This window comes from Lygodium microphyllum, chromosome 29, assembly GCF_053477565.2.
Source record: "Lygodium microphyllum isolate KBCC chromosome 29, Lygodium_microphyllum_v1.1.10, whole genome shotgun sequence".
Classification (NCBI taxonomy): domain Eukaryota; kingdom Viridiplantae; phylum Streptophyta; class Polypodiopsida; order Schizaeales; family Lygodiaceae; genus Lygodium; species Lygodium microphyllum.
In genome coordinates, this window is record NC_141163.1 from 22,265,833 (window position 1) to 22,293,592 (window position 27,760).

At 40.3% G+C, this 27,760-nt stretch overlaps 1 protein-coding gene across 2 annotated transcripts; it reads right to left on the reverse strand.

The window, feature by feature from the left end:
• Positions 1-13,791: 13,791 nt before the first annotated feature.
• LOC148010450 (P-loop containing nucleoside triphosphate hydrolases superfamily protein) lies at positions 13,792-20,213 on the reverse strand. Of its 2 annotated transcripts, none has more exons than XM_087671858.1 (7): positions 19,985-20,213; positions 18,956-19,886; positions 18,519-18,674; positions 18,336-18,440; positions 18,137-18,247; positions 16,046-18,046; positions 13,792-15,651 (listed from the first exon to the last, which is right to left on the reverse strand). In XM_087671858.1, the coding sequence occupies exons 2-7, from the start codon at positions 19,631-19,633 to the stop codon at positions 15,319-15,321; spliced, it is 3,384 nt and encodes a 1,127-aa protein (XP_087527984.1). In that variant the 5' UTR covers positions 19,634-19,886; positions 19,985-20,213; the 3' UTR covers positions 13,792-15,318. The 2 variants fall into 2 exon arrangements, with proteins under 2 accessions (XP_087527984.1, XP_087527983.1); XM_087671857.1 differs by having other exon boundaries at positions 13,793-15,651; positions 18,956-19,664; positions 19,985-20,212.
• Positions 20,214-27,760: the final 7,547 nt, after the last annotated feature.

Below are 27,760 nucleotides of genomic sequence, written 5' to 3' on the forward strand. Positions count from 1 at the left end.
GTCATCTCATCCAACACCCATCAATCTCCAAAGGAAGGAAAAGTGCTTAGTAGTAGTGAGGCTTTTCATGAGCAGATATGCAGGATTTTTGTTAGTGGAGATCTTGAAAAGGTCAACTGACTTGTCCTCCATGACCCCAAATATGAAGTGATACCTCACCTCAATGTGTTTTGTCTTTGCATGGAAGACCTGATTCTTGGCTAGCTAAATAACACTCATACAATCCAAAAGCAGCATAGGTGTAGCATCAATCCCAAGGTCATGAATCAAACGGCCCAACCATATGGCCTCCTTGCAAGCCTCACTGGCTGCAACATACTCGGCCTCAGTGGTAGAGAGAGCCGTACACTTTTGAACCCTAGACATCCAAGAAATAGCACCTCTAGCATAGGTGAAGACATAGCTGGAAGTGGACTTCCTACTATCTGCATGTCCTACATAATCAAAGTATGTGTAGCCCATAACTCCTATATCCTGGCTACCATAGCAAATACACATATGTTATGTGCTCTTCAAGTATCTCATGATACCCTTCACAACATCCCAATGCTTCTTGCCATGTGTAGCCATATAGTGTGACACAATACCAATTGCAAAGACAATATCTGGATGAGTGGCTATCAGGTAATGAACAGCCAATAGGCTTTACGTTCTGCATGTGGAAATGCTCAAGGACTTTATGAATGAACTCCCTCTAGGAGAGGTAGAGTAGTCCCTAATGCTTGTGACACTTAATGCGCATACCAAGAATGTGAGAGTCATGTCCCAAATCCTTCATCTCAAAGCTCTTCTTTAGCTGAGATTTAAGAGCATCTAGCTCATCATGAGCTTTCCCTACTATCAGCATATCATCCACATAAAGTACTACTAAAATAAGCAAGGAGCCATCACGGGCTTTCTTCGTGTAAAGACATGGACCCATAGCACTCCTACTATAGCCCTATGACTACATAAAGGCATCAAACTTATGATACCACTCCCTAGGTGCGTACTTCAAGCCATAAAGACTTTTCTTCAATTTGCACACTACCAAGTTCTGCAAAGCCCTTAGGTTGCTCCATGTATATCTCATCATGCAAATCCCCATGCAAGAATGCAGTCTTGACATCCATTTGATACATGTCCAAGTCAAGCTGCACGACTAAGGCCAAAACCAAGCATAGGGTAGTCATCTTGACTACATGAGAAAAGAATTCATCAAAGTCAACTCCATGCTCATGTTTAAAACCCTTAGCAACAAGTCTTGCCTTATAATCCATCTTAAGGTTTCCATGGGGTACTTTTCAGCTTGCATACCCATTTGCATGGCAAAGTCTTCTTGCCCCTAAGGCAATGCAACCAAATCCCAAGTCATATTCTTATGTAGGGAGTCTATCTCAGACTGCATAGCCCTCTCCCAAGAGTGACTGTCACCCCTACGCATAGCCTCATCATAGGTGAGAGGCTCTCTTGCATCTATAACCAAGACATAATGCATCGAGGGCTCAAATCTATCAGGTGGATGTCTATCTCTAGTAGACCATCTCACGACACGCTCTATGGCCGGTCCAATACCCTAGCATGTGCATCGATTATTGTTGCAGGCTGTCCAATTGGTTGTGCAAGAGCACGTGGCTCCTCTTGGAATATAACCCTACGTATCTCTATCACCTTCTCAGGCTGCCTATGCATATTGTCTTCATGGAAGACTACATCATGGGTGCGGATGACTTTCCACACTTGTGGATACCAGAGGCGGTAACACATCTTGCATGTATCCCCATAGCCAAAGAAAATGCATTTGACACTCTTAGGATCCAACATAGTACGCTTGTCTTTGGGCACATGGCAGAATGCCTCACATCCAAAGACACGTAGATGCGCATAAGATGGAGGTTCCCTAGTCCATACCTCCTCTACAACCTAGAGATCCAAACCACTAGAAGGTGATCTATTTATGACATACACAGCTGTACTGACTGCCTCAACCCAAAAGCTCTGTGGTAAGCCTACATGGCTAAGCATACTACATATATGCTCTTGGTTGGTTCTATTCATCCGCTCAACCAAACCATTCTGGGGTGGGGTATAGGGGGCAGTCAACTGAGGCTTAATACCCCTCTTGTCACATAGTTGTTCAAAAGCACGTGACACATATTCTCCCCCATTGTCAATCCTCCTAAGGCATTTTAGCCTATGCCCAGTCTGGTTCTCAACAAATGCAATCCATCTCTGAAATACAACCAAGACATTTGATTTAAGCTTAATGAGGTAAGCCTAGACTTTACGCAAAAAATCATCAATGAATGTCACAAAATACTTTGCACCACCCATAGACTGACAGGGCATGGGCCCACAGACATCTGAATGTACCAGTGCCAAGGGCTCACTCATGCATGTTCTACCAGACTTTTTATGCATATTCCTAGTCTATTTACCATAAAGATAATGCTCACATGAATCAAAACATGCATAGTCAAGGGGCAGTAAGTACTGTAAACCAGAAATCATTTTCATTCCCTTCAAGGATATATGGCCCAAATGGGCATGCCAAAGAGATACATGTGGGATGGAACCCACTAACAAAACATGGTCAACAAAGGACCCATCAACTACAAGAGAATAGAGGCTGCTAGCTTTGGCACCTCTAGCAAGCACAAGTCTGCCCCACGGATGATCTTCTAGGTAGAATCCCCAAATGAAACATCAAACCTAGCATCATCAAGCTGCCATGCAAACATAAGTCTGCATGTAAGCACATGTACATGACGTACATTCTGTAACAGAAAAGTACTGTCAGTAGAGAATTGTAGTCGTACATTCCCAATGCCAACAATAGCAAGTGACATGTCATCACCCAAGCGAACTGAACCAAAGACAGTGCGATAGGAGTGGAACCACTCACGACATGGTGTAACATGAAATGAAGCACCATAATCCAAAAGCCAGCACTGCGCATACATAGAGTGAACATCGGCCAATGACGTAGCATCACAAGAATTAGCTGCAAGTATGTACTCCCCATTGAAGTCATCAGTCTCTGCATGACATTTATCTCCTCAATTTTCACACTGGATTTCACAGGCATAATGCTGCAATTAGAGAACTTTTCATGTACTTTGTCGTTCCCCTTCTCTTTACACTTCTCATTGCACAACTCATGACACTGTGGGTGTATATGACCCTTCTTGCCGCAATGATGACATGTCACATTAGAATTTCTCCCACGAGACTTGCAGGGCGACTTACCACGCGACTTAGACCTAGACTTCTGCGAGTCTCTACCACGGCCATTCCCACGGTTATTCTTGCCATTACCATCTCTGCCTCTAGCTGTCAAAGAATGCGACACACGAGAGACATCCAAATTCTTATGATTGATCTCTTCTTGCAAAAGAGCACTCTCTACATCATGCAAGTTCAAAATTGTAGTAGGAGCACATAAGGCAATGCGGAATACATCCCATTACTCACTAAGTCCCAAGCAAAAACAATGGAGTAACCTCATCATTAAAGGTAATACCTTGCAAAGTCAAATTCTTGAGAATAGCATGGAACTGGCTCAAATGAGCAGACACTGTCATATTCTCCTTCATGCACATGTCCATAAGCTGCTTCAGCCAATGCATCTAACTTACTAGACTTTTCTTGTCATAGAGGTTCTTAATTTTATCCCAAAGTTGCCAAGCACTCTATGCTTCCTCAACCACATTATAGTGCACATGTTCAGTGAGAGATAAGATGAGGATGGACTTGCATAACTCATCAAGCTCATCCCATTCGTCATCAATCATAGTTTTAGGTTGCTTGCCATGCATCCTTAGTGGCTTTATTTGTGATTTCTGCACCAATACCTGCCAAATTTGGCTCCAATAGACATAATTTGTACCATCAAGCTTAGTGATGTTGAAGATAGCACTGTCTGTGGAAGAAGAACCCATAATGCAATCCAAAACAATGCAGACAGTTCAAAACGGCTTGCTATTTTCTATTATAAATAGCCAAAATACCCCTAAAACCAAGGCAAAATGACCACAAACTCATAGCTAACGATGTTGCCCACAAAGTACCATCAAAAGTACGTAAAATCAGGATGATTCAGCATGAAAATTCCACATCAGTCCATGCATAATTGCTTGCTATAATAAATTACAGCCATGTACAATGAGAAAAAACTATAGGAAAAATCAATGCACCAAGTTAACCACAGACTGTCAAAGCATAACCAGCATCAAGTGGGCAAAAATCAGCCTATGACAATCATACAGATATCGAGCAAACACCCAAGCATGTCAAACAAATTCGTCAGTAAGCCGATACACCCTCTGTATAATAGGGCAAAGCATACACAACACTAGCAAGACCTGACACAAAGAGGTGTATGCTCAGGGAGTGCGCAGCCCAAATTAGCCCAAGTACATGTATGCGGACCATGGCATATCAACCGTGCAACATCCAAGTGAAGAAGATCCCAGTCTCAGATGACTCAATGCTCAATAGCATAAACCACCTACTCAATGTCTGTCAAGCATCCAAAGATGCTCCCACTAGCACAAAAGCCATATGGATCAAGCCAAGAAGCTCAAGAAAGGCATATGATAGCACCAATGATGAAATATCTAATACCAGACATCAATAAGACATCATGAGCATATAAGCTCTATAGCCTCCAATTATAACAATTATAGACATCAACCGTATCCCAAATACAAGTCTGGCAAGCCAAAAAATATCCCAAGTAAGTTCTAGGAATCCAGATGCAAGCCAAGTCAAGGCTCTAGTAGCAATTAGCTCCAAACAATATAACTAGCATGTAGTAGTGGCATAGTCTAAGCATGTCAAGACCGATCAAACTTAGGTAACATACATGCCATATGTACATTCAAGATGGGGCATCAAATGCATTCCAAAGCCAAGCTCAAGTTCAAATGAAGATCCTAAACCAAAGACAAGCTCGGTCAATACTTCATTGCATATCCCAAAGACATAGCCCGAAACTAATAGGCATAATTAAAGGCAATCAGAGGCACTTCAGCCCACTGTTATACAACAGTGATTTACTGTTTGAAACTGAGTATTTGCAGGTCCAAATCATCACCAAAATGATGGAAAATCATTAGCACAACATCCACCAAGCATAGGCATCGATGGTATAGCATACGGGTATGAGATAGTGTATGTAGATGAGCTCCATGACTTGTATACTTCTGTTTTGCAGACCTGGACAACATACCTACTACTTTATATTACAGTAAATATGTGCCCAAAACAGAGTTCCATAGCTCAAGAAAAGCATCAATACATTGTTTACATCATTGTCAAGCATTGCTTTAGTGTCCAATGCAGAGAGTAATGACCAGGGAGCCAAAATCTTGTAGTGGAGATGCAGCCCAAACCTGCAAGAAAACAAGCACAAACTAGCATGGCTGGACAGTAGCACTTCTATGTTGCAATGTGGCTGATGGGGGGACTTGGGATGGTGGTAAAGGTGGCCTACAATAGGCCCAAGCTAGCCCCAAAGATCTCCAAGGAAGGCATGAAGCGTAGGAGCTCCAATGAGCATGAGATATGGCTACCCCCTTCCTATGAATACCTTGTGTAACCTGTAAACCAATAAAAAATTGAAATAAAATGGAGGAAAAACCTCTAATGTAATGCCTTGAGGGTGTCCAAGGGGGGATGATTAGGTGCTCGAGAAGCCGGGGAGTAACGGAAGCTCAAGAGAGTCGGCTATGGCTGACGAGAAGGAGACCTAATGTTGTAGGTATTTGAATGGAAGCTAAGAATGCCATGAACCAAGTTCGGGAAGTTGGAAAGCCTTGCTCTAATACCAGTTGAAAGGTGAGAATGATCGAAGCTTTCTTGGAAGTGAGCTATGGTGGAGAGCAAGAGCAAGAAGAGAGAGAGGCACAAATGGGAACTCCAACAGGCACAATGTGTGACCAGACCTTCCTTTATTCAAACTTTCACTAAAAGAATAAAGAATAAAGTAACGGTGATGAGCGCTCGCCACCTGCAGTGTGCAGTGGTGGATACTGTCAATGTAGTAATACACGGGTGGTTAGGCAGAGGCGCCTTTACCCCAACACATAATGGCACGTCAATCGAGTGATTTGGATACGTTAGCAGCTCCACTTTTTGAAATACGAGGGTTGCGTATGCGAATTTTAGAGTAAGCAACTTGTTATTTAATTTTTATGATGAATATGCATATGATGGAAAGACAATTAGAAATGGTTGATATATGTTTGTTGATATCTACAATGTCAAAAAAATTTATCATTTTCCTTCATGCATATTAAAAACAATAAAACCGTAAAATTTGAAACATGAGATTTAACGAAAAATGGTGTTGTTCTTGGTTTTGGAAAAACAATGATGTTCACATGGCATGAAAATGAGTATGTTGATGGATCACACTTCACATAAACTTAGAAAAACTAATCATTTATGTTGAAATAAATGGAAAATTTCATGTAAAATAGTCAAACAAAAGAGAAAGATTTAAGAAAATTGAGTTTTACATATTAAAAATTAAAAAATTTAGAAAAATGTATGTAATTTTGTAATGAAAGTAAAGTATGAGGGTTTTCCTCAGTTTACCTCTATTTATGTGTTAAAGTGCATATTTATAACTTTTTTCTACAGAGAATTATCACGAAATCTCCCTACATCTGTGCGAGCAAGTAAAACATAAATGGTAGGGGTGTGCAATTGAAATGAAAAGATATTTGATTAAGTTATTCATTTTTTTTGTATATCTTAGCATATAGTTTATGATTTATATAAGCTTTAAGGGGTTCAGTAGCACAAGTTAGCTTGGTGCTATTTCTTAGCAATGCATCACAACGCTAGCAGAAAGAAATCATGAAAAGATTATTTGTGCACTTCACATTGGCTGGTTTTTAGCTAAGTTATTTGAGCACAGAGTATCATACACTTTGCATATGCAATCTAAATATGGTATCAAAAGATAAATTCCTGAATGCACTGCAATTGTATGTCTAGGTGATGACCAATGTTGAGAGTGTAAGATTCCCTTTGTTATAGGGTAATATGATAACTTGGGAAAATGATTAAATGAGGTATATATACACTCTCCTAGATCATTATGGTTATATTGTAAGAGAACTTTGTTACTCTTTTGTTCTATATTAAGACGGTGCATCATGGCCCCAATCCTCAGGGTGTAGAAGAGCCATAGGAGCCACAACACTCTACTGGGGGGAGCTCTTTGTATATGTGAATCAAGGTGCTAGTCACCTAACTATTTGGATACTCCCTCTATTGGAGTTGGAATGGATAACATCATTGGACTACAAATCGATACAAACATATAATTTATAGGACATGAGGGTGGTTTGATGAGCATAAGAGGCGTGGCTAGAGCCTTAGATCTAGTGTCAAGCACATTTTAGGATCCGAAAAAAACATACTTTTCATGTAAACTTAGTTTTGCCATCCTACATACGTAAAGGGACATTTTCAACATGAGTAATGGGGTGAGTTGTATCATTCCCTGTCTCCACATAGCCTGGAGACTCTAGACTGCACATCTCTCTAAATCACTCTCCATGAGAAGTCATGTGTTTAGAGATACTTGAATCTACATGCCATACATCATTCTTTGACGATCCACCAGATATCCTAATGTTCATAAAGTGTTGCATAACAAACAATTGTTCACTTCTGTCATCATTGTTTTTGCTACTAGATGCATAGTTATCTTGTCGCTTTTTTCCATTTCTAATTTCAACCTTCTTTGTGAAGCAATTTTAAGAAATGTGGCCTTTTTTACCATAATGCTAACACTCTCTGCTCTATCAGTAGAATTGCCTATTAGAATTTGCAACTTGCCCTCTTTGGCTCCCTTCCTTAGGATTGTCCTCCTCTATTTTTTTGTGCATCATAACCACAACCACCACCTTGTCCTCTACCATGGCATCTACCTCTTCTAGTAGAGTAAAACACATGTTCAGACTTATTCTTGCTTTGAGAAGAAGAGGAATCCAAGCCAAGGTTCTTCTCCTCAAGTACTAGCATAGAAATCAAGTCACGGATAGATTCAAGAGCTTTCACAATACTCTTGATCTTCAAGGCATAATCATTAATGGACAAGCTCCCTCTTTTCACTTGGTTCAACTTAACTTGAGTTGCAAGTTTCTGACCTTTGTATTTACTTTGAACAGCCTTGCCAAATTCTTCCATGCAATAGCGAGGGTTTCAAATTCTTGGAAATAGCCCATCATGCTATCTATGACACTAACAGATAGTCAATACATGACTTTAATGTGTCTGCTCCCAATCTTTCTTAGCCTTTAATTATTATGCAGTAGCATTTCATACAGGAACTTCAAGTGCTACTACTATGTCTCCTTCAATGTAATTCCAAACACCTTTGCTCTTCAAGAAATTTGTCATTTTAAACTTCCATGCAAGATAATTATTCTTATCAAGCTTCTCACTGACAATTTGGTTGAAGTTGTTAGACATTTTGACAAAACGAAAATCCTTGCAATCTGCAAGCTGATACCAGATGCACCACAACTAAACATGTAGTCTTTTCCACTGATTGCATAACAATAGCTGCAATCTACAATCTATATGCAAATGCCTTTTTGTCTACAATCTAGCAAACACCTGAAATCTTAGATATTCACAATCTTGTAACACGTGCACCTATAAACAATGAACACAATCAAAATTATAGTATACCCAAAAATTATTGTTGGGACCACTTGCAAGTCCAAAACAGAGACCAAAATAAACTCAAATGCCAAAATTCATAGTAGGACAATCCTAAAAAGGCAAATTTGCAGTATATATACTATTCTTCCTACTCACCAAGTTTCATTGCAATTGGAGACTACAACCTTGCCATCCTCAGGAGCCTCCTACAGCTATAACCTAAAGCAAATCGAGCAAGGTGGAAGGCCTTCTTACTTCTTGCTTGCTTACTTGCTTTCATGCTCCAACACCTTCACCTTAGCCTTCAATCAAACTCCGTGCAGCCGTGGGATGGTTCTGATAACATGAAAATAGAAAAGAGAGGAGAGAGCTAAAGCACCCAAGAGCACACACATACAAAAGTAATGGAGACTTTGAAAACACAAAGAGATAGGACTGAAATCATATTCTTCTTCTTTCTTCTTCTTCACACACAAAGAACCAGTCTACAACATGATAAAAGACTAATATAAAAGTACCACAACATATGCACACATAGTAACTAAGTGTGAACTCTCTAAAAGAAAGAAGAGGTGGCACAATGAATGTGCCATACCAAGGATGGATTATATGGGTGTAGTCGAGTTGTAGGATCATTGGTATATCCTCACACTAGTGAATAATATCCTACCATATCACTAAGGCACGTAGTGGATACTAGCTCATGTAGAGCTCAACATCTCAACATGATAGAATCAAGATTCATATCTAATCGAATTCGAGGTGCTAACTAGAGCACATCCTTAAGGAGACATGTTGTGCTCTAGATTTGCTTTGTCTCAACCACCAATTTGAGAGATGAGGGCAATACAAGATCAATCCTCAATACTTGAGATGGATAAATTGAGGCTTTCCTTTTGAAATTTGTGAATCTTAAAATATGCAACTGGTCAATTTTTGCAAATATATTCTATCAAATTATTTTATGTGCCCTATAGCAACACATAAGGTGCATGGGAGTTGTTGGATTCGAGGAGAAAATGTACACCTATACAAACTTTTGAATTAAAAGGGCATTTCTTTTGTAAGGTCTTGAATATACATGATAGGGGTAGTCTCTCAATAGTGATTATCTCTCATTAAAAGTATTATATAAAAATATTAATACCAATGAATTTTTTCCAATTTTTTTAAAAATGCAACCAGTACTAAGAGCATCATAGATTGTTGAACCATAGCATTAGGCATCAAATTAAAACTTAACATGTTTGTGATTTTTGGGTTCTCTTTTTACTTCATATATATATAACTGTAAATGCTTGGCTTGGAGCTATAAAAGCCATTGCATATGTTGTTTCATTAAAAACATCTTAGGGAACTTGCCAGAAATGCATGCAACACATAAGGGTTTCATACCTTGGTTCATGTATGGTGACATATTTGATTTAATAAAGGTGCAAAAGGGTGCAATTGGGGTTCTTAAGAAAAGGTGGTTGAGGAGGTTGAAGCACGACTGATTTTGTGGTGCCTCTTTAACTTCTCTCTTCCTTCTTTCTCAAACTCCCTTTGTCCATCCTTCTTCTTGCTCTACATTTGTGTAGAAAACTATGGATCTTGAGTGTGTGGAGGAAGAGGAGGGGCCACTTGATCTCATCTCTTGATCAGTGTGGGATTCTCTTGAGTATTTTGTGTGTGTGCATTTTTAGTGCAAGAGAGGTGTATTTGCAGGTTTCATGGTGAGGAGCAAAGCTCCAAGCATATACTTTATTGCCTGGTTACCTTGCTTTTGTGCTTCTTGGTGTGGTGGGTGAGAGCCAGTCATTCTTGGTTTTGTTGTTGCTGGGACTAGAGGCTAGCCATGGATTTTGTAAAGAATAGACTAGTTGTGGATGGTCTCGTGTGCAAATTTCAACAAGTGAACTTCTCTTGTACCTCTTGACCCAAAGAGAATTTCAGTCATTGCATATATTATTTCATTAAAGCACCTTAGGAAACTTGCCAAAAATGCACGCAACACATAAGGGTTTCATACCTTAGTTCATGTATGGTGACATATTTGATTTAATAAAGGTGCAAAAGGGTGCAACTGGGGCTCTTAGGAAAAGGAGGTTGAGGAGGTTAAAGCGCGATTGATTTTGTGGTGCCTCTTTAACTTCCCTCTTCCTTCTTTCTCAAACTCTCTTTGTCCATCCTTCTTCTTGATCTACCTTTATGTAGAAAACTATGGATCTTGAGTGTGTAGAGGAAGAAGAGGAGGAGCCACTTGATCTCATCTCTTGGTCAATGTGAGATTTTCTGGATTCTTTTGTGTGTGTGCATTTTTAGTGCAAGAGAGGTGTATTTACAGGTTTCATGGTGTGGATCAAAGCTCCAAGCATATACTTTGTTGCCTGGTTAACTTGCTTTTGTGCTTCTTAGTGTGATGGGTGAGGTATAAATGTTTATTTTATCCTTCTATTTGCCTTTGTTTTGGTTTCCCAAAGAAAAGCCAACATTTTTTGTTTGGTTTGTGCTCAAAATCGTTCTCAAGTTTTAGCATATGTTTATTTTCAATTAATATTCACATTATAAACGTCCCTTGATTTGCATGTGGGCCATCTAGGGAAGCTATCTTCTACTTTTTACTATCACTTTACTTTGTCTTAAAGCCCTTTCTACTTCTTTGTTTGTTTGTCTATTTTCGAACTTCTACATTTCTTATGTCATTGCTATGTAACTATTTAGCCACTAGCAACATCTTTTCCAATATCTATTGTCTATCTATCTTTGACATGATGTAATTTCTAGCTTCATCTTGGCATTTTCAATCTCATGCTCATGCTAGAGAGATGGATTGTACAATAAGATGAATGTAAACCTTGATAGCAACATGAATCATTTTCACCCTTAATAAGACATGGTCTGACTCAAAAAATGGGGTATTGACCCTTGTTTTTTCCTAAAAAAAAGAAAATGTTATTAGGGTATTGTCTTGCCTCAAATTCTTTGTTTTATAGCTTAGCACCATTCTCTAGTTCTAGTAGTAGGGCCTTTCTTTTTAGACCATTTTTGTGGGGCTAGTGTATCATTTTCAAATGTTGTGCTAATGCAACGTGGCAATAATTTTGAAACTTGATACAAAATGTATTTGCCAAACACTCAAACTTTCATGTTTCTAACCATTATATAGTATATGAGAAATGTGCTTCACATTATTGAGAATTTCAAACATGTAACTAATGGTGCTCTAACCATTAGAAAGGCTTGCTTGCACCATACAGCATATGAGAAATAGCATATGAGAAATGTGCTTCACATTATTGAGAATTTAAAACATGTAACTAATGGTGTGACTTGCCTTGGAACAAAATGGAGCTGGCAATGACTTCAATGGTGGGTGTGATAGTTAGAGATGAAGGATTTCTTCTGCCTCTAAAGTTCCAATATATTCGCTAAGAGAGATTTTTGAGTTTGATGGAACCACCCTTAAAATCAAATGATGTTCTAGGTTGGTTAGCCTTACATGGTATTTGAAAACCATGGCTCCTCATTGAGTGATATATTATGCATGGGTTGGCAAAGCCACAAGCTAATGTACATTTGCCATAGCACTATTATGTGATGCTCAAAGTGCTTTAGTATTATTAAGGGTACTGCCATACCCATGCACTTGTGTCATGCATGGGTTGGTGAAGGCACAAGCTAAAGCACTATTATGCGAAAAAATACTCAAAGTGCTTTAGTATTAAGGGTAGTGTCACACCTATGCACTTTAGTAAACTTTCATGTACACTTTACTATCAAGACTTCCTTACACATTACATCGAATGCCTAGGGTTGTATTAAGGGTAGTGCCATATCCATCCACTTTAGTAAACTTTCAAGTACAATTTACTATCAAGACTTCCACAATCTAGGAAGGTAGTTACACATTACATCAAATGCATGGTTCAGCAAAGGCACAAGCTAAAGCACTATTATGCGAAAAAAATATTAAAGTGCTTTAGTATTTTAAGGGTAGTGCCACACCCATGCACTTTAGTAAACTTTCATGTACACTTTACTATCAAGAATTTCACAATCTAGTGAGGGCAAGTACACATTACATCGAATGCCCAGGGGTGTATAAACCAAGTTCATCCTAAAGCTTACACAAAGAATATGTTGACCCATCAGTTGAGTCATAGAACTTAGTGGAGATTGGCAAAGGTTCAAGTAGTTGCACATTGCACTTGTCTCTGTGTGAGTTAGGCATGTATATAAACTTTTGTTTAATAATGCGATGTGTAGATTGTATTAAATAGGTACAAAAGTTCGCATTAAATATACAATTGTAGGCAATGCTTCAAACCATTGACAAAATTGGGTTCATCCACATCTAGCTAGATTCTTGTAGGCTACTTTAAATGCATGCCCTTTCCCTCTCAAGGCCTTGAAGATGGGCAAGCTATTAATCACATCACTCCAAATCATCCTATAAATATCCCTATTTGAAATTTTGTTCTCTTTCTTGATTACTACTCTATTTCTATTAGATCAAACATGCTTAAACAACATAACCTTGACAACATTCTAGAGCTTCATTGTCTCCTCATCCATCATGCTTGGATCTTGAAATAGGAAAGTCCAAACGTTCACCATCTCATTTACGTTGGCAAGCCCTAGACCACTCCTTCGACTTCTTCCTAAGGGCGTAACTCCCCTACATGTTTAGAGAAGGTGTTTAGCCGATTCTATCTACGTAGCACAAAGCACAATAAGGATTAATAGACCATATTTGCCCCAGTTGCCCAAGCTAACCCACTCTTTTCTGGGCCCTATTTGTCCAAAGAAGGTAAGGTGTTTAGTCACTTTCCAAAGCAATAGATTTAGTTGCCTGCTTGTGTGGCTCTTCAAGTCCTAGCTCACCTCGGTTTCAAAGTGTTAACATTGAAACCCACTTGCTATTGTTATTTATGGCAATCTCCATTCTATCCCCCTAAAAGTCCCTTCTACTTCTCATATTGTAGGACAACTTACTTTTTTGAGTTACCCAAGTTGGCCCACTCTTTTGTGGGCCCGATCTTTCTAGACAACAACCAATTGTCATTCATGTGCCTTAGTACATCCTCCATTAGATTCTTCTCCTACACATTGGATAATTCCCCTTTGGCATCATCCCATGAACTTTGGCCATCCAAATGTGTGTGCCATCTTGAAAGTGTGATATAAATGGTACATTGAGATACACCATTAAAACCTTTTATGCCTAGTAAACTTTTTTCATAATGAACCCAATACATTCTCATCTCAAAATGGCTGTTGGATAAGTTTTCTATATGATGGAAAAGCTTGCAAATTTGTGACATGAAGCAACAATGAAGAAAAGGCAAAAGAGGAACCATTAATATGAAAGCTTGATAGCCTCTTTTTCCAACTAGTGCAGGACACATGACCTTGAAGAAAAGGCAAAGAGGAGCCATTGATATGAAAGTTTGAGAAGCTCTTCTTCGAACCAATGGAGGACATGTGACCTTTTTTATGGCCAACACAATCTTTTAACCCTCCAGCCCCAACCCCACTTGGGTGTGACCCTATGTGAGTGGGGATTTCATTACCCCCGCTAATGATGGGTGCTACGCAGCTCTTAGTTACAATCCACTTTGACATGCCATTGGCACAAATAAAAGAAATTAAATCATTACCACCTTCATCTATGATTTTACAATGTCGTGTTTTGAGTTGTATTATTGTAAGTTCATTTGTGATTCACATTTGGTTCCCTCCAAGCATTTTCATCGCTCAATGCTTCAATTTCATATTGGTGGAATCCCATAAGCCACCCCATTTTCATCTACAACGTATTTAGGTATACCCAAATTTATCGCCAATTTTTCCTCTAGCTCAGCTAGCCAGGATGATGACTGAAGGTCCAAACCCAGTACTCTACTTAAAGTTTGCTAGATGGCTTCGTGAGACAAAAATCATACATAGAGCTTCAAAAATCATAGCTTTTTCTCTAGTTTTTCTCTAGTTTTTGGTGCATGGGCATGGGCTCATTATATTAGCAATAGGGCAAAACGGTGGATTGCGGCTGCTCTGCACTGTGCAGCTGTATTCTGTGTGCAGGGCTACATTTCCTAGCTCTCAACTACCCTGCAGCTTAGCTGTGGTATGTGAAGAGGGCTGATAAATATAAGACACACTTACGAGAGATGAGGAAGCTCCCTTTAACCATTTCTGCCACCATTCCTGTGCGCGCAAGTGTGCTGCTTACTTGAGAAGGCACTTCTTAGGCATTATGAACTTAATTTTAAAGCAATTGCTATGTTCCATATTATTTGGGTACCAAAATTTTCACCTTTGTTGCAGCTTAATGGATGATAAACTTTTCTGTTGTCAACTGTAGTGACCTCGTATAGCAGATAATACTTACTTCACACACCGAAGCGCTGAACAATCACTGTGAGAACTTTACTTTTACAACAGATTAGCTGCACAGCTTTGCTTTCACCTTTCTCAAGCCAAGCCTTATAGCAGAGGGTCGAGGTAAATGTAATGTACATGACAACATTCATCCTCAGATATCTCAGATCAACCCCCCCATTGGTAGCATTAGGAGGTAACTGAATGTTTCAAACAACAACAAAAGAGTGTTATATCCACAGTTGATTTTTACCTTAGTTGATTGATCTAGCTTACCTGCCTTCAAATTCAAAGGCGAATCCCCTTCACTTGAGAAATCAGGGGAAAACTTTGCCTCTGGTTAGCTTTCAATTTGTCTCTTGATTGCAACACAAGACTGCCACCATCGTTACACTTCAAGGGACTGATACCACTCTGTGGCTTGTGAGGCTGCATGATCTGCTTTACTGGCATTTGATTTTCCATTGACATTAGAGGACCAAGTGGACTAGCTGTACAACCACGCCTAAGATGAGGCCTTAAGCATGCCAGTTTGCTTCCTCTTTGTTTGTGACAGTCTGGTAGTGATGACACCAGCAGACTGGTTTCTCTGTCCCTCTCAACAGGCGCTCCGCTTGGATCCTGCCACACAAATGACATGTTGTTTCAAACTCCAAAACTTACTCCCTTCTATTACATTTGCAATGATACCTCAAAGCCTAAAGTACTATCACAGTTAGAGCTCAATTCATCAACATTACTTGCATCCTTCAATTACATCCACAGTGATATATGAACAGTCTAAACTACCAACATAATCTAAAGCCAGCCCATTTATGTTTGCAGTAATCTGAAAGTTTGCACTAATGAAATATAAATCTAACCAATTAGGTAGCCACTCGGCATTCTCTCACATACAGAAAAGTTATCCATTTAAGTGGGAGAAAACAATCATGACTTTGAAGCATAACAGACGTGAAACACTGGCTGTATTACAAACAAGAGAGAAAAACATGTAGATGGCAGGATGACCTACCCCCAGCATCAGAAAAGTAAAATCATTTTTCACATCCGATACATGCTGTTCAAGCTCTTTCCTTAGCTCCGCAAGAGTTGTGCTCTTTTTCACTTTTATGATGCCGATCATCTTCCCGGATGATTCTTTGGACGTCTCCCATTTGGCATACAATTCACAACCTTCAGCATCCATCTCTAAGCTTTCCTGATTTACAGGCTGGCAAGAGTTCAACACAGAAAATCCTTCATGGGTAGATATTTCAGGTGATTTAGACTTGTGCACATGTGAAGAGGTGAACGCTGGACAGGGTGCTCCATGAGGTGGGGTATTCTCCTGTGATGAATGATGCTTTGATCTGTGGGCAGGACTTGTGTCCAAGAATTTTCCCACATTGGTTAAGGGAGTGTCATTACTTACAAAACAGTCCTTAGTAGCATCTGGAAAGGCTGCTGCAGGACCAAAACCTGCTGATTCATTCAGACAAAATATTTGTGTGCCAGGTCTGTGATCATCTTCTGCAATTAGACAGGAATCAACATTGTTTTCAACACGCCTAAATTGGGTAGGCTCCTCCATCAGCTTGTGTGTGTTAGCAGCAAGTTCCCTCTGGTTTCCACAGAGTAAAAAGATGTTCTCTATTCGTGACCTACGAGAGGCAGCACATGAAGGATAGCTTCTTCCTTCATCATAACCCTTGTTTGTAATGTCAGTTGCATTTGATTGAACAGGACATATGCCGGATGGATTCTCTTCCTTTTCTACTGTAATGTTGGATGAACTTTCAATTGTCTCTGCAGCTTGTCCACTAAGATGCCTGGAATTTGACAATTCATTCCCTCTTTCCTCTGTCCATGCAGGTGCTGTTACTATCGACTGTGAGGTTTTATGATCAGCTTCATCTTCTTCCATCATGTCTTCGTCTCCCTCGGATTCTTCAGGTATAATAGGCAGCCACCCGCCGGTCTCCTCGTACTTCATATCATCTTCATCAAACTCACTACTGCTAGGTACAGGATAAGTGTGAGAATCTGAGCTTTCCAATGTTTCAGATGGGCAGTCTATCTGTGCTAGCATATTCTCATCATACCGGTGACCATTTGTGACCATATCACTGTAAAAATGCTCATCAAAGTTTTCTGCAATCGTATTGTCATCAGTGTAGTATGTGTGGGGAGCTGTATGTGAAGATAGACCACAATATTGAGGCTGACCCTCCTCTTGATTTGTGAGTGTCTTGTTCGTAAAATTCTCACGTTCATCTGGCATATCACCAAAAGAATGCTTGGAGCTAGGACATAATACAGCGTGGTTACCCATTCTGTCAAGGCCACCAATGAAAGACACATTGCTTGGATTCCAATCTTCATTAAAGGTTCCCAAGCTTCCAGTACCCTGCACAGCAGTATGGTGCGCTGTTGAAGCGCCAGAAACAGCCTTCAAACCCATGTGCTGACAAGTCGATTGCAAAAACTGCTTTACTTCTCGTTCAATTTCTTCCATTCTTGACCTCATCATGTCCATCTCTTTTTGCTGCTCCACTAGCTTTTCCTCTAATTTCTTCTTTCCAACCTCAATCAGCTGATCAGCAGCCTTCTGACACTCTTCTAACCTTTTCTCTAGTACAAGTCTGAGATCCTCATTTTCAGGTTGAGAATGTGCATCGCATTTGTCTCTTTGTTCTCGCTCCAATCGTTCAAGCATCTCTTTTAGTGCTAATATGTCCTGCTCCTTTTGCATTAGCTCTTTGCTTGCTTCCTGCCTCTCTCTTTCTTTGATTTGATTCTCTATTTCCAGTTTACTGATATATGCATCCATGGCACGTATCCTGGCCTCTAACACAGAAGGCTCCATTTTATCGACACTGCTTGGCTTGTCTTTTGCTGGGGATACTGGTAGACGCACAATACATTTTGCTTTGGATCCATATTCTAAAGTTCCTATAGTCTTATGTATGTCCCGTGAATCTGGGCTTGCACATAAAATCATCAAAATTTTGGCTCCATCATCTTCAAACGAATCCTGGAAACCAGAAAACAACAGGTAACTCGTGCACGTGGTGACTCAGGAAGAAGGAAAAACTGCAGAGAAGTGATATATAGTCATAGTGACCTGCAGAAGCATTGTGAGTTTGCTGTCACGAAATGGAATATATGAATCACCATTAGCAATGGCCTCCACAACCCTCTTCAGAGCTACATTCCCCTGATTAATCTTGCCAGTCTGTATAAAAACGTCAAAGCCCAAAGATTTAGTCATTTTTCATAGTTGGGAGGATACTTACAGAAAGAGAATTGCAGAATGAAAGTACCTGCAGCTTTGATTCTGCCCCTAACCCAGCCTGCTCCAAGTTCTCAGAGCCTGCCATATCTACAAGTACAAGTCTACCTCCCAAAGCTGGGACATCCACCATGACCTGCATGCGTGCTATGTTCTCATGATACTAGAGAGGATATCCCTTTCAATTCAAAGAAAACAAACAAGTATATCTCACCAGGCAGTGACTACGTGAACTTCGGTCATTGCATGAAGTACTCTTGACGATGCGCCTCTTCTCTACTTTGGCGATCTCCTTTGAGATCTTTTCTGCATCAGTGCCGGAGATAGATACTGCATTTTTGGCCTTCTTCCTCATAACTTCACACCTCACCTGCTTACCAAAAACAAGATGAGAAATTAATCCGCCTACATGACAGAAAGGATACACTGGCTACTAGCAATGGAACCATTGCCTTTCTGAGCTGGTGAAAGTAAATCTCGAAGTGATTCCTAACTTATGAATTGAAGGACAAGGCAGATCGATACCTAGGGCTTCCAATTGGGCATCCTTCTCTCATGGAAATTATCAGTCACTACCAAATACAGGCACTTCATGGATAAAATTAATACACGAATGGATCAAAACAGATAGCTAAACATAATAAAACATACTCTGCACGTGTTTGGCCGGGTCCAATGGCCGTTGGGTGTGCTGGGGGAGCTAGCCAACAAATCAAAAATGTCTTCATTGTAGATTTCCAGGACTGTCACTGTTACTCTGATCTTCTTGATGGAATAGTCCGGTGAGCCACTAGCAACTTTGGAATCTGCCTTCACAGGGCTGGAAGTGGAACCACTGAGAATGTTCTGGAGTGCACGATAGGCTATTCCTGGCTCCTTTGCTGAGCCAAACATGGTGTGACTCTTTCCAGCTCCAGTTGGGCCATACATCATGATGGTGCACCTGCCTCCCAGTTTGACAGTTTCAATACGACTCTCCACGTACTTCTTGTAGAAGCTTTGCATATCTTCCATTGCCGCAAGGGAGACCCCATCCAAACCAAAATCCCGATAGCCTTGCTCTGTTCTTACTCTCACAGTGTGTCCATTCTGAAGGACTTGAAGTACGGAAGGCTTGCCAGGGCCTTCAGGATGTTCACGAATACGCCCGACAACCTCAACAGGGTGATCAGATGAAGAGGGCAATGGGAGAACGCCAGGGGATGGTGCCATGAACCGACTGGCAAGAGAGACAGCCCTATGCTTGGAACTTGAGGAGGGTGTGCGGGGGCAATTACTATGATTTTGAGGTGTAGTCGATGCAGAACGAGGGGCGGGCGATGGTGCCATGACCTAGATGATTCAAGAGGGCTATGAAAACCTGTAAGAATGAGGAAAGCTCATGAGAGGGGTCCTGAAGCTAACTTGAGTCTGGTCTGCATTGCTCCAACAGAGGAGCCATCACCAGCAATGCTTCAATCTTAATAATCTCGAACATTTAGCAGCCACGGAGGTGGGTAGCGATTAGAGAATGGTAATTAGCCGCAAATCAATGATGACAAGCAATTATCTGCGCATTTCTACTGGAACAATGCGACATGATCTGCTTTGGCAGCTAATCTTGTTAGACACGTGGATATATTACACACTGGTCTGCATTTGATGACAATCGAAGGCAAGACAGACAAAGTTCCAACATACCTGGAGAGAAGCCGGAGAAGCGAATTAGGGTACTCGCAGAAACTGCAGAGAGGCGTGCTAGCTCTCAGAGAATCAAAATGACTAACTGTACACAGCGAGCGAGAGAGAGAGAGAGAGAGAGAGAGAGTGTGTGTGTGTGTGTGAGTTTGTTTTCTTGTTAAGGTTGCCGTTTCGCACTAGCCGTTAGGACTTGCATTATACAAGTCACGGGCTTGGCAAGTTTATACGGCATTCATTTGCCTCTAGATTGACTTCGCCTTAGTCTCTAGGCAAATCTACCTCACTCTCCAGAACAAATGCGTTTTCTAAAATTATTGAAAATGCAGTAAATCAACTAAAAGGAAAAGTCGACAGACATAAAAGGAGGTATAACAGAAGAAGACAAGTGTGATGTACAAATCGCAAGGCAACAACTCTCTCGAAGGAATCAATTGACTTTCATCTCGCTTCAATCTCTAGCCGTTCCTGCGCAAATCCACCAAGCTCTTTGCTTGAATGTAGGGGGCAAAACGATCTACTGATAGCCATTATGTAGTTGAGGTAGCTTCGAAGCAGCAGAAGCAGGATGAGAGAATGGAAATGGATTATGCCTCTGCTGTCACCGCTGGAGAAGATGCCACAGAGGTGACGAAACGCATGCGTGAGGATCAAAGGGTCTATAATCAGAGAAAGAAGGATTCTATTGAGGCTGGCAAGAATGTGCTACGTGCTCCTGTTAGCTTCTCTATTGACCGCATGTGCCAAAGGTATGCTGAATATGCTCCCTGTGGTGTTTACATGTACTTCATGGGTAAGCCTCTCATGGAAGAAGAGTTTGCAAGCTAGTTTTGGGCAACATTTGGTTCCAAAGTGGCCCTCTCCTAGTTTAGGTTTGTTGGCAGAGGTTTCTTTCTCACCATTGTGTCGTCCAAAGCAGAGAGAAACTATGTCCTTGGGTTAGCAATTGGATTTAAAGGGAATTTGGTATACACAAGCCATGGAAAGTGGACTTCAACCCTAATGAGGTACTTCACTCAGAATGCCATGTGCGGGTCAACTTCCCTGGGTTATCGGCTTGACTGGATGGCGAGATTGCAGCTCTAACTGGAGCTTTGGGCAAGCTTCTCTACGTACCGGTTGTCACATCAGTCAATGGAGCTATCAAAGTAGAAAAATGTGCTTATATCCTTTGGGACAAACGGAAGCAAATACCTGACATGTTGGAAGTTTCTGATCCCAATGGCTTGGAGTTGCTGGTTGATGGCAAATTTGCAACCTTCCCTGATACTTGATTCATATGCAAGAGTTTGGGGCATTTTGCAAAGGATTGCCCAAGAAAGGAAGGCACTGAAGAAAAGAAACCACAAGTTAGCGTGGCAAATGAGAACCCAAGGAGTCAAGCACCCCCTGCAATTGATCAGCGAAAGAAACAAGAATCTTCCCATAGCATTGAAATTAAAGGGAAATCCAAGGATGGCCATCCTACTAACCAAAAAGAACCCACAGGGGTAAGTGATGTTAAGGGGAAACCTAAGGAGAGTCAGCCTATGGTCCAAAAAGCACAGCAACTGGGTACACCATCCAAAAACTCTCATAGGGCGAGCATTCAGGACAAAGAGAATAATCCCCCGTCAGCCTCCAAAGCTACTAAAGGGAAGAGGAAGAAGGCATCTCTCAAGAGACTAGCACGCATGCCGTTGGTGGATAGAAATTACTTTGCTATCTTCGACGAAGATGGTGAAGAGGGGGAGGATGTCTTTATCTATGAATAGCTTATCAATGCACCATCTCACCCTGATCACTTGGAATATTCATGGAATGGGTAGCTCAGCCAAAAGGGATGCTTACTACTCCCTACTAAGGAGGAGGAAACCTGATGTACTCGTGCTACAGGAAGTAAAGCTGGGTAGTGAAGAAGCCAAAGAGATAAAACACAAGGGGTATGTAGTTTTTGGGATTATTGCAGTCAAGGTCGGAAAGGCTCAATGCTTCTTGTTAAAGAATCACTAAATCCATCACTCATGGTGACGGTAGTTTTGTAGCAGCATCAATTTATATTGGCAGGGTAAAAGTGATTGTCACATCAGTATATGGAGCTAATTCCTCTGCAGACAAAGCACTACTTTGGGGGGATCTTGAATGAGCTAATTTGGAAGAAAATGCCATCTTTTTAGGCGATTGGAATATGACTCTTCAGGAGTCTGATCAAGGTGGGAGCTCAATGTTATGTCAAGAAAGGGACAAATGGCATGATTGGGAAATGTCTCAAGAGTTAGTTGATGTAGTTGTGGCTTTTGGACGAGGGGAAAAACTTGACTATACCTAGCACAATAAGCAAGCGGGCTATAATTGGCGTGCAGCTAGGTTAGACAAGATCTACCTCAACCATGGGGCCTGGTGGATCATGCATGATGTACGGCTCTCAATGCTGACAGAGTTTGGCATGTCAGATCACATGCCTATTATGTGCACTTTGAGAATGGTTAATATGAACTCAATAGATGGAGGACCACCAATGTTTAGATTTAATACCTCCTTTCTTAAGAGAGAGGACTTTTGCCAGGAACTCAAGGAGGCTTGGAGTAAGTGCAGGGACTTTGGAGCCCACCCACTCAGCAATTGGTTAAGATGTACCAATGCTATAGTGGAGGTAGCCAAACAGTACAAAAAGGCTCATGCACAGGTCAAGAGAGGGAGGCTAAACAACAACAAACACGTTAGGGAGAGCATTCTTCGGGATCTTGCTATTTGCCCTCAAGATTCTATTATGCATAACTTACTCAAAAGTGTAAAGTGTTATATGGAAGGATTGTTCCAATACCAAGTAGAAGTAGCCAAGGTACAGTTAAAGGGGTCTTGGTATTTAGTTGGTGATGCTCCTAATAGTTCTTTTTTAGGGCCCTGAAAATAAAGAGGAGTAAGTAGATGATTACTATGATTGATGATGGTCATGGGTAGATCCTTAAGGATAATGTTGATATAGCAAGAGCTTTTACTAAGCACTTTTCAACAATTGTAGATTCTAAGCCTGAGTTACCGATTGATTACTATCTGAAGCTAAACGAGTTTCTTGATGAAGGAAGAAACCTAATCACCCTGATCAAGGCTACTCTTCTATGCATACATTTTCAGTTGAGGAACTCAAGTTTGTGGTTGATAAAATGGCTAAAGGGAAATCCCCTGGTATAAATGCATACAAGTGCAGGTTTTCTAGGTACTTTGGGATGAGTGTGTGAGTGACATGTGCCGCCTTTTCAATAGGATTAGGAAGGATGGAAGAGTGCTGGCAGAGCTTAACCAAGGTCTTATTAAGTTGGTCCCTAAATCTTTGGATAGGATCAAAATGGGTAGTTGGAGACAGTTGACAATGCTCAGTGTTGGTTACAAAATCCTTGCCAAAGATATAGCTAACTGGATCAAATTTATTCTTAGTAGAATCCTTCACCCTTAGCAGTATGGATTTGTGCAGGGGAGGAGAATTCACGACGCCATTTTGAACTTGATCTTTTCTATGTATCAAGATTTATCAACTAAATCTGAGTTTGTCCTTATTAATATAGACTTTGATAAAGCTTATTACAAGATATGCTAGGAGTTCATCCTGGAGGTCATGATATCAATGGGTTTTGGTCCATGATTTCTAAGAATGGTCAAGGCACTATTTACAAATGCCACCGTTGTGCTACATGTTAATGGTATCTGTTCAAGACCTTTTGAGATCAGAAGATCAACGAGACAGGGGTGCCCTTTGGCCCCCCTACTATTTGCAATCGTAATTGATCCAATTCTCAGGAATTTGGACCTGAAGCTAAGGCAAGGTACCATCAAGGGTCTTCCAATGCCAGGTGGCAATCCCTTTACTGCCCAATTTTTCGGAGATGATAATTCAAATTTGGTTAGGGCAGAAAAGAAATATGTTCAGGAGCTGTTTAAGGTTTACAATAGGTTTTTTGAGCTTTCAGGTTCTCTCATTAGCCCCTCCAAGACCGAGTTGGCATTCCTAGGCTATGAGGCACCGTCTGAGTGGATCTCAAATCTTGGTTTCAGGATCATCAATCATGGATAGCTCTTCAGACATTTGGGATGTCCTCTAGGAGTTGGGGTGTCCATGAAACAAAGAGCCGACTCGATGATGTTGAAAGTCAAGAGTAAGATTGAGATGTGGAGTAATAAATTTCTCTCCTTCATGGGCAAATTAGTGGTGATCAAAGTTATGCTTGTTTCTACTACTACATTCTTGGTGATGGTTTTCAATTTCAGCAAACAAACTTGGACGAAACTAGAAAGCCTATTTGCGTGCATGTTGTGGAATAAGGTCCTAGGACAAAGGGGTTGGAGGGCAATACCATGGCTTCAAATTACAACTAGGGAAGAGGAAGATGGCTTAGGTATCCCTAAGCTTACCACCAAAGCCTCTACTCTTCTTTTTGGGATGCTTAAAAAGATGGAAGGTGTTTAGCATTGGAATTTTCTACTAAAATATTGGCTCAATGAGGTTGGAGTGAAGAGTCTAAGGGTGCTCCTGGTCTGACCCTCTTCTTTCAAGACAGAAAATTAGATTTCTCCAATCCCAGGTAGTAGAGAGAATGGTGCAGGCTTGGCAATTAGTCCTGGATAATGCAAAGTTGAAAGGAGAACATGATAGAAGGGGAGATGCCTCACTAAAACAAATGATTTGGTACTTCAAGGAAGCATTTGATCCACTTGATAGACCTAGTAGACATGAGCCCAGGCTAGCAAAATGCTTGGCAGGAAAGGGGATTTGTAAATGGGAAGACATCTGGGATTACCATGAGCTTCGTGTCCACTCAGAACATCAAGGAGCAATATGGTTTAACTAACAGTGAGGTTGAGTTCATGCAAAGGACGTTTGAGAAAGTTAAAAGTGACTAGCCGTCCTCTAGAATTGTTAATGAGAATAATATAAGCATGTACATGGTAGCTCCAACTGGGAAGCTGTTATGGAGGTGTAAGAAGTCAATTGTTCTATTCAAGAAGGATAAGGTTTTTCTAATGAAGACAACAGAATAGTGGAAGAGGTGGCACGCTCATGCCAAGAATAAGATCTAGCTGAAAAGATTCAGAAGAATTTGGAAAGCTACTCCCTCTAGGAAGCTTAACTTCATGTTGTGGAAAGTGATTATGAATAGACTGCCAACTCGAGAGAGGCTTAGCAAACTATTCCTTATGTCTCCCCTTTGCATTTTTTGCAACAGAGAAGTGGAGTCTGTAAGGCATCTTTTTTGGGAGTGCAGGGAAGTCATGCCTCTGTGGAGGCAGGTACAACAATGGATGCAAAAAGCTGGTTTTAATCAGAGTCTAGACTGTAAGATTGCATATTTTGGTGTGACAAAGGAAGACACGATGACCAGACATTGAGCTTTGGAATGTGCTCAAAGATGTTGCTTTGCAGGAGATTTGGAGGTTGAGAAATGATAGAATTTTTGGAAGGCTAAAATGTCCTTTGGTACCCAGAGATCGATGGTCTAGAATTAAAGCTGAAATTTTGATTCCACTCAAGGGAGTGAAAGAAGCAGATAGAGCCTTCAAAGTGTTTTGTAAGAGCCTTGCTAAGGTGTGAAGCAAATGATTGCTTGCAACTAGCCTCACTTTTGTTGAGAAGTTTTGTACATATTCATATTTTTATAATATTAATTTATTTAGCGTGTTTTTTAAAAAAACATTATGGAAAAAGTCACGTATGACTTTAATGGAAGAGATTTCTTATGAATCAAACTCCACTTATATAAAACAACTATAGAAAAATCCTATCAACTTGCATATAGTGATTTGTGAAGGTATATAAAGGTATTCAGTACACCATATAATCGTGTCAATGAACCAATGTTCAACATAAGCAATGCACTAGCTAGTATATACAAGCAAATACAAAGGCTAGCTATAGTAGAGACATAACACCTAGTAGTTTGCAACAATATTCTTGATGTGACGAAGGCAATCAATTGTGTTAAAATCTAATTGAACTTGGTTCATGAGAGGGGTATTGTTCAAGTCTTCATGTGAAAGTGGTCTTTTTTCCCACAACTTCAAGAAGTGTTTTGATAATGCCTTGCTCCACAACATCAACCTACAAAATAAGATACCATTTTAATGAGTGCATAGAAAATGAAAAAGTCCCTTGGAATAGAGCTTCATTTCTTTAAAGCCAAATATGCCACACCACATGGGCTCTAAGACAATTCCAAACTTTTATGGGTAGACCATTGGCTTCCCTAAGAAACTCTTTCCAAGGTATGATGTAGGGGTGAAAGAACCAAATGATGTAGTTCATGAAGTTTAACAAATCTCCATTAAATAGATGTAAACAGATGGGAGATAGTTTCTACTTCAAACTTACATCTGGAGCACAAACCATCTCCTTTACCTAATTTCATTGTCTTTTCCCTTGTCCATGTAGCTTTAAGAAGAATGAGCCACATTAAGGTGGTTGGGATATTGGGGATTGTATGCTATAAATTCTAAATTCCCATTGACATGATTCCACAGAAGATGCCATTTGATACCGAGTTTCCTTACAAGGTCCAATTTATTGAGGTGAAATTTAGAAAGGGACGGGGGTGGGTGGGGGGCGGGGGTGTTGTGCTCAATTGTAGGAATACCCAAACCGAATGGAGTCCTTAATGACCAAGGAAAAATGGCATTTGGTTGGTCCTTTAGTGCAATTGTGTCCTTGAAATTGAACCAAGTAGTTTATAGATTTCTACTAGATTTGAGGCATAAGTAATGCATATGGGAATTTTGACAAAAGCCATTATAATGACATTAGATTCTTCCATTTTTACAATCTTTCAGATAGAAGTGACCTACGGTCCTATAAAAAAGGATGCTCCAATCTTCTAAGGGGGATTGGATGCTTCTAGCTAGCTTAACAACCTATTTACTAGGGCTTCTAAATTAGGCAAGAAAATGCAACAAGACAATCACTTTTAGGTGATCAACAACCTCTTCTAATAGGTCAATAATAACTCCATAGACAAAAGCAAGATATTGGGGATGAGAGAGATTGATCTAGAGCATAAAGATAGGTAAAGAGTTCTATCAATGGCACTAAAAAATAGTATACTCAAGTCATGGCCATCCTCCCATCCCCTCATAACCTCTATTAACTTATTCAATTAGGCCACAAGCCCAAGAACTATCTCTAAATTGCCGTAGAAGATGGTGGTTGAAGTGAGGGCTGTGGATACCTCTATATAAACACAAGATAGTCTCCATAGTCGGATATAAGAGTGAAAACTAAGTCTAATATCCTATTTTATTCAACATGTACTCCATTACTCTACTCATATCCAACACATTATTTGCCAAAATTATCCCAAAAAAACTCTACCTACATTGTCCAATCACTTACCTATCTTACCCAACCTTCAAGGAGGACCAAGTTATCCTCTATTTTCAGCAAGCTTTGTGGTTGCAAATTACCCACTATTCCAACCCCAATCTAACCCTTCACTATATTTGCATCATACATAAATCTCCCTATTTCACCTTCATATTTTGTCTCCGATTTGATCTCTGATTCCAGCCATAGTTAGAATGAACAAAGCACAATTTGGAGACACTCTTGAGTGTTTAGAAATTCAAATTTTCTTCCATGCAATTTAATGAATCTATGAAAGCACTAGCTACCCATACTTGGATCTAGCAAGGCTTCATTGGAGATTTTAAACTGAAAAGGACCCTTTAAGGATTTGGAATAATTAGAATGAAGAGATCACAATTTGGAGAGACTCTTGAGTGTTTAGGAGTTCAAATTTTCTTCAATACAATTTAATG

Coding starts and splice junctions, on each gene's coding strand:
- LOC148010450 (XM_087671858.1), bottom strand. CDS start 19,633: ATGGCACCATCGCCCGCCCCTCGTTCTGCATCGACTACACCTCAAAAT. Junction 18,441..18,518: donor GTTCACGTAGTCACTGCCTG/GTGAGATATACT, acceptor GCACGCATGCAG/GTCATGGTGGATGTCCCAGC. Junction 15,652..16,045: donor TTACTTTTCTGATGCTGGGG/GTAGGTCATCCT, acceptor TTTGTGTGGCAG/GATCCAAGCGGAGCGCCTGT.